The 14,506-nt window shown below is 38.1% G+C and overlaps 1 protein-coding gene across 1 annotated transcript; it reads left to right on the forward strand.

Moving 5' to 3' along the window:
- The first annotated feature begins 5,963 nt into the window (after positions 1–5,963).
- On the forward strand, positions 5,964–11,765 carry LOC128998814 (chromobox protein homolog 1-like). Its single transcript, XM_054425170.1, has 4 exons — positions 5,964–6,038; positions 8,080–8,566; positions 9,964–10,105; positions 11,669–11,765. Exons 1-4 carry the CDS (start codon positions 5,964–5,966, stop codon positions 11,763–11,765), a joined length of 801 nt encoding a protein of 266 aa, XP_054281145.1.
- Positions 11,766–14,506: the final 2,741 nt, after the last annotated feature.

Below are 14,506 nucleotides of genomic sequence, written 5' to 3' on the forward strand. Positions count from 1 at the left end.
CGTCGAGGTTCGGGATATGGATTGTGTATCAACGGAGGATGACATAATTGGTGCCCTAAAAAAAACTAAACAGGAGTCAACAGCAGATGGCGGACGCCGAAACGGCAGACCCAAACGCAAGTAGGGTTTTGGCACTCTAAATCCAGGAAGTTGTGTTATTTGCAGTAAAAAATAACCTTACAAGGCGTGGCGAAATGCACCAACACAACCTGAGAAACACCATGCAGTTCAACCTTCCACAACATCGCACGGCAAAGATTGAAAAGAAACCTTCATACGCAGGAATGAAAATCTATAACAGGCTGCCACCAGACCTAAAAAGCAAGACAGAAGATGACCTCAAACCAGCTTTGCATCAATGGCTCATTAATCGACCTTTTTACTATTTAAAAGAATACTACCAACAGATCTTTGACCAAACAACACCTCAACCACATATTTAGAAAAAATTGTAAATTAACGCTACTACTATTCTTAATGAATGTGTAAATAAAGATTAATTGTCTATTGTCACTCCAGCATTTGAGGGTTGGATGGGTTAATTGCAGGTTGAGATGGAGGGTGGAAGTAACGAGGTGTTTTAAATGCCTTGAATTCGGCCATTCCTCCCAAAACTGCCTACGATGCGGGGTTGGTCACACTCGTAGGGACTGCAAAGTCGTGACCTGTTTCATTTGTAAGGAGAAAGGCCTCAATGATAAAAACGCTAAACATATCACTGGGTCTGGGCAGTGCAGTTCATTTAAAGGTGCACTACAACAAGCGAAAGCCCAACCACGAAGATAAGGATCCTCCAGTAGATCGATCCAGGACGGCTGACGCGCTTCTCAACATGGTGTTGACGCGCTCTTGGTCAGCGAACAGTACCAGTACCGGGACAGGGACCCATCTTTTTGGTTATCCGATACACTTGGTACTGCTGCGTTCTGGGTTCGTAATACAGCTAAAGTGCAAATGAGGAGTCACGCTAAGTGCCGATGTTTTCGTTTGGGCCCTGGTGCAGGGATGTCACTTACTTTATTTTTTTTTTTATTTATTATCAATCATCACATTACATCAAGTTAATTGACAGGTGATTTGTCTATAAGTCTTATTTATTACTAAAAGTAGACTAAAATTAAAAATAAGAAAATTAAAATCTATTTTTGCTCTGATAAGAATTTCTCAACACTGTAAAAAGCCTTCTCCAATAACCATTTTTTCAAAGTTTTTTTAAAGCTAGCTACAGACTCTGTGTTTTTAATGAATGTGGGTAATTTGTTGTAAATTTGTGGTCCCATATATTGAGGGGAGAGGTGGAACAATTAAAGCCTATGTTGAACCGGTTTGATTAAATTTTTAAATCTCGTGATATGAGAATGGTTTTGTTGGCTTTCCATGAATAATCCTATATCACCCTTCACCATTGTGCGAGTTGATAAATATTTGAACTGTATAAGGTTAAAATTTTAAATGATATGAAAAATTCTTTACAGTGTGTAGTCTTAGGAACTCTTGCGATCAGTCTGATAGCTCTTTTTTGAAGAGTAAATATTTTTTTAGCCTGACAGGAAGATCCCCAAACAATTAATCCATAGTTCATAATAGAAGAAAAATAAGCGTGATATGTCATTAATTGTGTTTCTAAATTTGTGGTATATCTAACTACACGAATAACAAATGTGGCAGAGACTAGTCGTTTTGAAACATTTTTAATTTGTTGGTGTCATACCTGTGTTTAGTGTATACCTCACCCCCAACGAGGCAATCCGTGACTTCTGCGAAAAGATAGACTACCTGGAAGAAAGCGTGCACGATACCACCGGACACATTGTCGTGGCGGAGATTTCAATGCTAGGGACTTTGCTGCCAGGGCTGGACTTGTTGTCATAAACGAGGGCAACACGCCAACTTTCCAGCGTCCCGGAATGAGGGGAACGATCCCAGACATCACTCTTGCATCTGAGTCCCTCTCGTCGAAGATACGAGCCTGGAGGGTCCTGGAGGATTATACGGCCAGTGACCATTCCATTTGTTTGTGTCGAAAGAGCCGAAGCCCCTCAACTGCAACCTGGTACCTAATAATTAAACATACCCTTCAGAAAGTTGCCCCTCAATCCTAACCAGGGATACCGGCTACTTGGTTAAGCATCACTCCACCTGTAATCCAGCAGGTACGAAAACCTGAAGGCCCAAAATGAAGTGCCCTGACGCATTTAGTGCAACACTCGGGACCTATCCAATCCCTGACAGGCCGAAACCCGCCATCAAAGCCAGGAAGAAGGGGACCGTCAGCTTCCATTTCCACCACTACCCGATCGAGGCCATCCCATTGCTGGGAAACCAGGGATACCCAGGGCGATAGATCCCCAGATATCCCTAGCGGGCTTGATCCCAATACCCGATCTACTTCGTTTGCCCATCAAGCCCAACATTACTGCCAGGCCCTCAGGGTTTCCCAAAAGGAGGCGGGTTTAGAAGTGGGACCCACCCGGATGAACCTATCCACCAAAGGTGGCAACACCCTTAACTCAATTGAGGTTCCAGAGAAAACCCCCCACACTCTAGATAACCATACCTTCTGGGCTCAGAGACAGGAATTGGGAGGGATTGGCTTATGGAGTGCGCCCAGCCGTTACCCTCACACTGCGGAAAGTTACGTTCCCCTAGAGTGTCCCCGTGAGCTTACGGGTACTTGCCCGATTTCACCTCCAGGAAAGGCTACTTCCAAAGTCGAGGATTTTCCCCACATAATGTTGATTGCACACAGCAAGCGGGCCGAAAACCATAGAACCATAGCCACAGGCAGTGAGACATTGATGGTGCACTTCCACCTCTCGCAGAGCTGAACATCCCACCAACCTGGATGGAGGAATGTCACTGGTTACTCTCCCCTAAGGGGCTGGCTTGTCCAGTCGTCCATAGCTATGGCCTACTTGCAGCGCCGATTTCAACACCGAGCAGTTACCTCCCCTTTGGGGGCTTCGCTTTCCCGTTTTCCTTAGGCTTTAAATATAATTTGGTCCTGGACCAAAACAAATATTTTAAAAATTAATTGTCTTTGAGTAAATATTATCTGTTGTTCATTTATTGTAATCTGTTTCGAGTAAATGTAACTTTCTTTGAGAAAAAGGATAAATATTTGAATTTTACAATATTATTAGGTGATTAAAGAAATATTTGACTTTTAAAATTTATTTGAATAAATATTGTGTTCTAGCTCCATTTAGTCTTTTTATTGATGTTGTTGGTATCCTTGGTAAATAATTAAGCTAGAACTGAACATAGTATTTCACTTGATTGAATATTTCTTGCTAGTTTTAAGATTGTCTATTTTTGGGTGTGAAATGTCCCTCATTAGTGTAAATACGGCTCATTGACATATTTGCTCCAAGCTAAGAGTATTTGCTCCAATCAGGATGAGTTAAAGGATGAAATTAAGAAAGTAGAACAGGATTTGGCTAGTAACGGATACCCTCGATCCATTATAAACAAATGCAAGAAAGATAGGGCTACGCGAACCTATGCAAAAATCGCAAGGAAAAGCTCGTCCACATGTCAATCCTGTATGTGTCAGGACTGTCGGAAAAAATCAGAAGGGTTGCTAGGAAATTTAATGTGCAAACAGCGTTTAGGACACACACACTTAGGCAGAGTCTCGTCAAAACAAAACCCAAAAATGACACTCAGGATACTAAAAACTGTGTTTACAGAATAAATTGCAATGATTGTTCCAGGCCTTACTATGGCGAGACAAAAAGACCGTTGAACATTAGAATCAAAGAACACAGAGAAAACACCAAAAAAGGTTTAGTGGAAAAATCTAAGATCGCTCATCATTGCTGGTCCGAAAATCATCGAATTTTGAAGAGGATAAAATTGTCCATAAGGAACCTCATTTTTTAAAACGTAAACTCATTGAAGCCTCATACATTAAATTAGCAGACCAACCAATCAGTCAGTCATTGGTTGAAATCAGGCCACTTTGGCTACCCATTTTGAACAAGGAACTAAAGGATAGGGAACTTAATTGTTCAATAAATAGGGAAATAACGAGTTCTCCTCAAAATTCGCACGTTATGTTAACTCGTAGTAAAACTCGTGATAGGAATGAACAGAATTAACACCCATCTTGCGGCATCGTACATCGCTCCACCATTTTGTTGGTTTTACTTTTCCAGGGATCGGAAGCCATTTCTGTTGTCTCCGTGTTTCCGATTGGTCAGCCATGTTGTTTCAGTCTCATTGGTGGAGTCATTGCGAATGGTGCTATTAGTGTTCCATTGTGTGAGTTTTTTACGTTAAACCTTTAATAGATTATAGTGTTTTGTGATTTGTTATTATTTGCATGTTGTATCATGACTTGACTACTATACAGTGCATATTTTTTTACTACTACCCTCTGTAGTGTATTCCAACTTAGGTTGGGCATTTGTGTATTGTTATTTGTAATTTGTTAGTTAAGTTTTTTTCACCTGAGGACTGGATCAGATTCCAGATCCCGAAACGTTGTGTTGTTGTTTTTTACATTTGTGATGGAAAATGTCCGCAATAAACCTTTGATCATCATTGTCATAGTTAGATTTTTCTTTCTTTTCTCCCTGCTTACTGAAGGAGTAACTCGGACTGGGAAGGATTGGTTCCTTGTTGCATCCTGTTAGTAAACCCTCAACAAGGTGGCGCCCTCAAATGAATTAACTATAAAATATCGCCCGAGTGTCTGCTTTGCCCAAATTCAGGACTTACCCTGACCCAAACAGAGCTGGTCAAAACGTTTGCTGGTGGCATATTTTTTCAGTTAATTGAGACTGTTGAAATTGTTGAGACTGTTAAATTGTATCTGTTGCAAAAATTTCAGTCATCAAAGACATGCTACCGTGTTTCGGCAGGTGCCCGTTCGGTGGGACACCAAAAAGCTGGTCGTGGCCAAATTCATCGTAGTCATACTACGGGGAGAGGCAGTGGTACCTGCTGCATCTGGCATGGCTCACGCAGAGACATCAGTTACATCATTGATGACGCTGATAGTCTCGGCCTGTGATGAGTCAATGCCTTGCAGGAGATCCCGGTGCGATAAGCGACCTGTGTACTGGTGGACAACCGAGATCACCAAAATGCGACGGGCAGCATTGAGAGCCAGAAGCCTTGCTACCAGGGCCAGAGAACCTGAAGATAGACGTCTTAAGTCTGATGCTTACAAGGTGGCTAAGAAGTCTCTTCGCCGGGCCATCAACCGGAGCAAACGCAGTTGCTGGGAGAAATTAAGGGACGATGTCTATTCCGATCCGTGGGGCCTGGGCTACAAGATAGTAACCAAGAAGCTTGGCACCCGCTCTCCACCTTCCGTTATGGACGGGGCCTCAATGGATAGGATAGTAAAGTCCCTTTTCCGACTCACTCACTGCGCCCATTGCGGGACTTCGGAAGGTTGGACGACGTACCGCTGTTCAGTCTCGAGGAGTTGGAGGCGGGCGTTATATCCCTGAAGAACAACAAGGCTCCTGGACCGAATGGGGTACATGGTGAGGCCCTGAAGAAAGTATTTTCAAAAAATCTACAAATCCTTTTGAGCACGTACAATGCCTGTCTGGCCAAGGGAAGTTCCCTCCTGCTGGGAAACAGCTTGGCTTGTGCTCGTGGGGAAGGGAAAAGGACAGCCAGACCTTCCATCCTCTTACAGACCTCTCTGTATGTTGGACACTGCTGGGAAAGTCTTGGAGAAGTTGATCCGTTCCGGAATTAATTCAGCCGTGGTTGTTGTGGGAAATCTGTCCCCTCTTCATTACGGCTTCAGGAAGGGACGGTCAACGGTCGACGCTATTGAGGAGGTAAAGCGAGCCGTAATGAGAGCTGAGGAGTATAACAACTATTCTCGTCGGGTTGTGCTGCTTATAAGGCTTGGTGTGCGAAACGCATTTAACTCCGCGAAATGGTGCGATATGCTGGACGCTCTGGAGAACACTTTCCACGTCCCGGCATACCTCATGCGCATCATAGAGGACTACCTCTGGTACCGCCTCCTCATTTATGGCACTACAGAAGGCTCCAGGACGATGGATGTAACTTCTGGTGCTGCAATATTGTGCAATACAATGGAAATATTGTGATGAAAACTGTATGGCGTTGCTATACATGTATTTATAATGTTGATGGAAATAAATGGATTTGATTTGATTTGAAAATGTCCACGTAAAACCCAAGTTTCAACAAGTTTTGCTATGAATCAATACACATTTCCCTTTATTCTGACAAATGACTATTCAGTAAATAATAAAATTCTAGAATTTCTTTATTTGGCAAGCCACAGCCTGTATTAGAGGAGGCCATGGTATTCTTTTGTAGCAAAAAATTGTTATGCATTAAGTAGTTGTTTGTTATGTTTAAAATTCAGATAATAAATGTATAAAACAGGCCATAAATAATAAAAAAAAGACTTCTTTCCCTTTTACAAAATGTTTTCTATGCCACCTGTCAATCTGGAAAGGTTTTGAGTGTTAATTTGTGAGGTACCAAATTTTAAGGGGGGGGGGTAAAAATTTACTGCTACTCAACAAACACCATAACTTACCAGTTTTAATCCAAAATAGCCTGCTCCTAGGCCTATGTGTTGGCCATAGCTTGGGCTATGGGCCAAAGAACGTAGGCCTATTTTTAATCACAGTGAAGTATATACACACACTCACACGACATCAGTAATAGCCCTCCATTTCGCCAAATAAAGATAAAGTATTTAACGCCGACGACGACATAACCCCAAACTGGTGTTTTGTTTGTTGACCGATGTAAGATAATATAAAATTCTAATAAATGCTGCTAAGTAAAGAATGTGTTTATTATTCAACAAGAGTCATCATCACCACAACAACAAACTAAATTATAAAACATATGTTAAATGCAAAGGCATATGAATGACACTACAACCGACAACTTGACCGGCTCAACAGGTGAATTTGCGATCAGCTGTTGGCTAGTTCTTGAACTCACCACCAGAGCACTTAAGCCTTGGCCAAGGAAATTGTGATTTGAGCCGGAGAAGAGTTTTTTCGCTGTTTGACCGTCGAATCGCTCGTGAGAAGCCTCTTCTTACACGAATATACAATCACACCATACTACTACTTTATCCATTCAGGTTAGCTACGTTTTATTTTTAGACTTTCCTACGTTCATTTATTTTTTGTTATAACTTACGCATACTCGTCTACCACTTATTTTACCTGTTCAAGTTGGATCATAATTGTCTAAAATTTAATAACTTAAAATTTCACCAACTTAAAAGACCCGCCAGTTCCTGCCTGGCAGTGACTAGCAGTGGCTATCGTTTGGTTTTATTTGAATTAGTATCAAAATTACGAACACTACGTTCGCTAAACGAATAATTATTACGTAAATTTATTTTAGTTAATTAATTGGCCGTTGTAACACCCCTAGACTTGTTGTTGAGTTCTAAGCCCCGTCTTTGGCGGGCGAGAGAACCTAGTCTTGGGTGTGTTCAGATTTGAATAAGTAGTTATGAATATTAGCATTAAATTCATTTAAACCGTACCACGCTAAATTCTCAGTTCAAATACATTAATTAGGCTCCGTAGACTCTGTAGGGATTTCACACAATATTTTGTTCACTCGATCGCCGCATTTTGTCTTAACCACCAACGTCATTAAATTAGTTTGAAGTTCACACGATTAGTTTTATCAAATTGGCTAAGATAGAATACCCATTGGTCCTACAGAGTCAATCAAAAGTTAGGCAAAATTATCCAAAACACTTTAAAGAAGGTGAGGATGATATAGCTCCAACTGAGCGTCTGCAGGTTTTCCTGAGCGCTTCTTGAGCTCTGAGCCTTCGGTCTAATAAATTGATCAGTCAAAGCCGTGACAACTTTGTCTCGACCCCTGGATTTTTCTCGGCTCCTTCTGAGCACTTCGGGGAAGAAATTTGAGTGTGGCGGGTTCTAGGGGTAGGCCTAGCCTGACTTTGGTGAATACCAGTTTATTCGCCCCCCTAAAATTTAGTGTCACAAATTCTTCTAAAAATGCTCAGAGTAAATTTTACTTGATTTATTAATATTCCTTAATGGTGCTAATTATGAATTTTGTTTTTAGATGTTGAAATCAAAGGTCAAGGCCTCAACATTCCCTGACCACGACAACTGTTCCGAAGCAGGTGGAGAGCAGGAATATCCTGTAGAGCAAATTAAAAAAAAAAGGATTGTCAAAGGCAAAAATCAATATTTTATTAAATGGAAAGGTTATCCAGACAGTGAAAACTCGTGGGAACCGACTGAGAACCTTCATTGCCCTGGCCTTATCAAACAATTTGAAGAGAACTTAAAAAAGAAGAAGGATGAGAAACCCTCTGTTTCTGAGGCATCGAAGAACAAATCGATGATACCATATACGTCCTCAAAACCAGCCAGCAAAAGGGACAGGAAAGACGATAAGGACAAAGATATGCCCAAACCTTCAAAACAGAAAAAGGTGGAAAATGAGGCTGAAGCACCGAAGGGTTTTGATAAGAAGCTAATCCCAGAGAAAATAATAGATGCAGACAAATCCAACGGAGAGCTAGTGTTTTGGATGAAGTGGAAAGGTACATTTTTTAAACTTTTAATTTATGATTAGCTAGCTAAATATATAAGGCTATTATATTATGAAACAAGCTAGTGAACAAACCTATAATTGTAGCCTAGCCTTAACACTAATACCGAAACCCCGGTCTGACAGGCCCACGGGAATTTTCAAAAACGCATGTTGGCAACACTGTTTACTTGGGAGATTCCATTCCCCAAATACCTTCCCCCCTTTTCCTCCAATACAAATTAATTATTGTTTTTTCATTTTGCATGGGTGCTGTGACCTTGACAGGTTATCTGTTCATAACATGTCCGTCTCAGAAGCCCAGCTTTAGTGTATTTTAAAGCGGGGTTTTACAGGCCGAGGGTTTCAGTTTGTGTGTTTCTAAGCGGGTTCCATTATTTTTCAAATGGGGGTCTCACAGACCGGGGGTTTCGGTATTAGTGTTGATTTTTGTTAAATAACCTAAATACTACTTTGTTGTCAAGTCTACTTATTGTTTTTCGTCTACTGGCGGTACTGGTACTAAAGCTATTGTCCCTGGCTAAACAGCACACAGGATCAAGCAAGTTGAAAATGTCATTCTCAAACTGAACTTTATCATTGTTGGCCTAGGCAGTATAAAAAGCTTGATATAACTGTTAGATTGAATTGGTTTATGTTAGTAATCTCATCTTATCTTAACTGAGAAAGAGGTTGCCTAAGACGTGCGCATGATGTCACCCGTCGACCCGGACGGTACTGCTTTTAATTCACACAGCTGGGCCACCTGTCAAATATGTTGTTATTGTTGTTTGTTTTTGTGTACAATCATTGCGTTTGAGTAAGTTTCTTACTGGTTTTATTTATTCTTATATTTTTATACTTTGTTTTAAATGTTTATAGGCTACTGTTAAAGTGCACCATCCGGGTTGGCGGGTAACATCATACACACAACAGATTAGGCCAAATTTAACCGAGCGATATAGGTGGAATTTCCCTTGATCGTAAAAAATCGTAGACATCATTATTGTTTGTTTGAAAAAATCTTATCATGTTCTAAAAGATTGTTAAGCAACTACTACAGTCCGCTGCAGCCTTGTCAGCCTAGTGGTAAATCTGTCACTGGGCGAGAGTAGTGGAAGAGTAGTAGAGAGGTTTGCAGGTCTATAATTAGTTGACAAACTGTGATGAGGTACGCAGGTGCCTAAAGCCTGGCTCCAATCTTTGGAGCACAAACAAGGAATGGCGTTCCATTGTGCCTGCTCTGGTGTACATTCAAAACACAAGTGTATGATTTCACGTTACTCGATCATCTGCCAAGAGGTTTAGCTTAAATATATTTTTCTACTTTGTAATAACTGTGTTACTGACTATTGTCAAGTGCTTACAAATTATTTTACTGTTTATAATACTTGTATTTCTTCATTCCAGGCACAAAAAAGATTAGTGTGGTGCCTGCCAAAGAGGCAAACTTAAAGTTTCCCCAAAACGTGATCAAGTTCTACGAAGAACGGCTGGATTGGATCCCCCCTCTGAAGGAACCTTATACTCATAGGTCTCTTCCTTGTGCCATGTATTTTTAAATAGGCCTACTCGAAAAATATTAGGTCTGTTGTGAGTTTCCTCTAATACGAGTTATTTAAAAGCAGTACCAGTGTATATTACTGCAAGATACTATTTTTTTACAGGATTTTTTATTGTAGGTCTATGTGTAGTTTCAATTCTTTAATTGACAAATACAGTTTTTTATATTATTTATATTATTATATTATATATTTATATTATTTTTATTTTTTATGAGTAATTTTAGAATCTTTTGTGTGTTGTACAGTATATCTAAAACCTAATTATTGTAAAATATAAAAAAATATGTCAAAATATATTAACCTATATTTTAACCTATATTTAATAACCTATATAACCTATAACTATATTTTAACCTATATTAACCTATATTTTAACCTATATTTTATTTAACTGCTGTTTACCCTTCCTATGTGTGATGTATATTTATCAACCAAAACTAAATTTGTATTGATACGGAGGCAATATTTTAAATAACCTCGACCATCTTTATTAGTCCTGTCAATCAAGCAAACAAATTAGTTGGTTGCAATTATTGAATTACCAATTGTTAGTTGTACTGTACTTAGTTATAATCAATATTTTTTAGAAATAAAAACTTGGGTAAATAATATATTCAGATGTACAACCAGTGATTGTATGCCTTACATATACACTCTTAATTAATGTTTTTTAATTTTTTAATGTTTAGAATTTGTGCCCCAAATGTAATAATAGTGCAATAAATAAATAAGATGTTAAGATTTGTTCTATATGTAAAAACGGGGAAATAAATTTTATTCATACTGATGTTTTTATTCTTTTGGTTTTCAACTACTTCATATGATCTGTAATGAAGGTATTTACTATTTTAGGGCTAATATATTTTAGGTTCTTCCTCCACATCCTAGGACGTTACTCTAGCCGAACTGTTTTACACATTGCTTCAGGCTAAGCCTAAAGGGTCTTGCAATTGACTAGGTAAAGTATATAATGACCTCTATTTCATACTTTGCCTGGTTCATTTTAGGCTTTGTGTAGAACCACACCCACCTTTAACTTCAAGCAGTGGCCTTCAAAGTGCCAACATCTTAAGTAGACTACTTAACACTGTTACAGCTGACTGTAACAGCTGTTTTGTTTGGAGGCAGCTAATGGTATTTGTGTATTTTTTAAGAATAGGAAAACTTGGTTACTCAGCTATGAAAATATTGACTCCACTTTAAATGTACAAAAATAGATTATCAATTTAAATATTGTTTGGGTATTCAATTCTACAAGTTTCATTTTAAATCTTTAAATAATTTGATGATCATAAATTTAAATTATTAATATGCTAATTAAGTAGCTGGTGTCACCTGTCTGCCATGTTATCTTATGGGACGTCTCACACTAGACATCACTACTTGCTACTTTGCCAATTCTACCAGGTCGCAGCCTGGAGTTAAAGGTGGCCGTGATAGATTGTCTGATTACATACTTTTCCTGTAACATTCTACATGTTACAAGTATTGAACCACGCCCCCACACCTGCACCCAGGCAAACCATTTGGAAGCATAATCCCATGTGCAGGGACGAGGAGGGGCTCACAAATCTACCAAACAACAAGAAAACCCCTGGAGGAAGAATCAAGAACAACACGACATTTGAGAGAAACCAGCTGTATTAAACCATTAATAACAATACCAACAATAATACAAGTAAATCATTCTCAAAGCCCAAAAAATTTGTATTCCATCTATACTACTAGCTCAGAGCCATTTCCTAAACTTAAACTATCAGAACATATTCTGTAAAAGAATTTAGTAAAATTTAACCTTCCAAATAAATTTCCAACAAATTCGTCTTATGAAGGTTTTTAACTTAATTACTATGTTGTATAGAGGTGTTTTTATCATTGACCTATATGAAAGTGTCAAGGGAATTAACCAAAATTTGTGTTATCGAGGAATTTGTTTTATCGAGGTTCGTACAAACGAGGTTCAACTGTATTTCTTTTATCACAGCATTTAGTCTTTGTAAAAAATTTACCTTTTAGTGGCCCCAATTTGAATGAATTTAATTATTAATAAAAGGCTATAGAATAAAGTTTGAAAGGAAAAAACAATAACAATAAATATAATTATGTGCTTAAAAATTCAACATCAAATAAAGTCTCTTTGTCAACAGCAACAATTAATTTCTAAATAAACCTATAAATATATAACACAACAATAATTGCAGTAGGACGGTTATCTTCTGGGCAGGTGAACAGCACCGGAGGGGCAAAAAACAGGGCTTAGAGGGGGCCATAATCCATGAGGCAGCCAGGGTGTAAACTTCCTCTGCACCAAGGTTGATGTGGTCTGCCCGGGACCGATTTACCTTTTCACTTTGATGTCGCCAGAGGCCAAAAACACTATTTGTTTGAATTTATATATATATATACATACTCTGCCGCTGCCGACTAAGCAAATTTCCATTTGCCTGATTGGATTTACACTAAAATGCCTCCTTAAAAATATCACATTTTTTCCCATTCAAAATAGAATTGGTTTAAAGAGTACTTAGGTTTACTGCAACAGTGTACAGTAAAATTTTAATAGTTTTGTAAAAAATGTATTTCCCATATTCGATCAAAATATATTCACAAACAAGCAAACTACAACAGCTGACGTCTTATTCTCCATTTCGTCTTATTCTCCATAAGAATAAAACAGGAATTTTAAAATATCGGATCATTTTTGCTCGAGTTATCATGCCAACGGACACGTACATATATTTGAATGGATGGTGTTTTTGGCCTCAAGGTACCTTAAGACAAAATACCCCCGCCGCAGCAAACCTGCCGACTAAGCGAATTTCCATTTGTCTGAATTGATTTTCAATTAAATATATTTAAATAACATTAGGATTAAAGAGTACCTAGGTTTGCTGCTACAAGGAAACTAATGAAGTGTGTTTTTTAGTAAAATATTGATAGCTTAGTACAAAATAAATAAATTTGATCAATATATCCATAAACAAGCAAACTACAACATTTGACAGTATTCTCCAGAAGAATAACATGGGAATTTTAAATTTTCTCCGTTACCAATAATCGAACAAAAATAATTTTACATACTAAATTACTTTTGTTTTTAAGCTCTTTAAAATGGTCTAAAGATAAATTGGGAAATTTTGTGTTTTGAGGGTCAACAGTAAGAAAAACTAATTTTCACCCCATAAAACCCCCTGTAAAGCATCGTTCCCATGGTCCGATCATGCAAGTTTATCCCACTTTACACCTTTAAACCAAATTTTGTCAAAATTGGACAAAAATTACTCAAGTTATCGCATTCATGGACGTATACATATATATACATATATAAAAATTTGAACGAAAGGCCTTACCATTAGTACTATGCTAATAGCTTATTCCCTATACGGGAAATTCGCTAATAAAGTAATTTTTATTTAATTTTCATTAAATTTGGCTTGTGTAGGGTGGAATAAACTTGAATGAGTTTGGGAACCAGCATGATCAGACCATGGGAAAAGGGTGTTATGGGGTAAAAATTGGTTTTTCTCATTTTTGACCCTCATGACATAAAATTTCCCAATTTGTCTTTGAACATTTTTGAAGAGCTTAAAAAAATAGTTTAGTATATTAAGTGTTTTTGTACGGTTATTGGTTGCCCAGAAATTTTTATAAATTGTAAATTTATAATATCTATGTTATTATTATGGCACTGTTGTAGTTTGCTTGTTTATGGATATGTTTTCATCAGACTTTGGATATTAAATCAGGCAAATAGAATTTTGTTTAGTCTGCAGGTTTGCTGTGGCGGGGGTATTTTAATTTTTGTCCATCAAAACATAAAATTTCCCAATTTATCTCTAAGCAATTTTGAAGAACTAAAAAAACAAATAGGTGATTTGGTGTCTTAAAGTGTATTTGTAAGGTTATCTGTAACAGAGACAATTAAAAAAATTGTAAATTAAAAATTCTTATGCTATTTCTATGAGATTATGGGTTTACCTGAAAAAGCGTCTGCATTGTTCAACAGTCTATAAAGTATTGTGCGTGGGCCGTCTGAGGAGACTGTAGACCATCTGCTGTCTGAGCCGATGGAAACCACTCAACTAATTTAACTATTTATTTTATGCAATTAGTGGAATATTAAATATTTTTGTCACATTTTTCTTCTCAAGAAATAATACTTTTACTAAGTTTTATTGGAGCATCAACAAGTACTATATTTGCGAATGATCCTGAATTAAGAATATTGGAGGCTTTTAGCTTTTCAGGACAAATATGGAAATACGAGAGGGCCCATGTGCAAATTGTACATTTCAATAGGGCTTGAAACTTGTTTGCAAAGAAAAAAATATCCTTTTCCTACAGTTACCTAACAATGTACATGTTCTCTCACTGATTTGAGAAAGCAA

Source organism: Macrosteles quadrilineatus, unplaced genomic scaffold, assembly GCF_028750875.1.
Source record: "Macrosteles quadrilineatus isolate MER2022 unplaced genomic scaffold, UCM_ALF_1.0 Scaffold_7__1_contigs__length_78375512, whole genome shotgun sequence".
Classification (NCBI taxonomy): Eukaryota; Metazoa; Arthropoda; class Insecta; order Hemiptera; family Cicadellidae; genus Macrosteles; species Macrosteles quadrilineatus.

What these genes read in the sequence shown, in the direction of transcription:
- LOC128998814 (XM_054425170.1), top strand. Translation starts at nt 5,964, where the DNA reads ATGCGCATCATAGAGGACTACCTCTGGTACCGCCTCCTCATTTATGGC. An exon ending in GTTTTGGATGAAGTGGAAAG is followed by an intron (nt 8,567 to 9,963) that starts GTACATTTTTTA and finishes TCTTCATTCCAG; the next exon opens with GCACAAAAAAGATTAGTGTG. An exon ending in AGGTCTCTTCCTTGTGCCAT is followed by an intron (nt 10,106 to 11,668) that starts GTATTTTTAAAT and finishes TCCCATGTGCAG; the next exon opens with GGACGAGGAGGGGCTCACAA.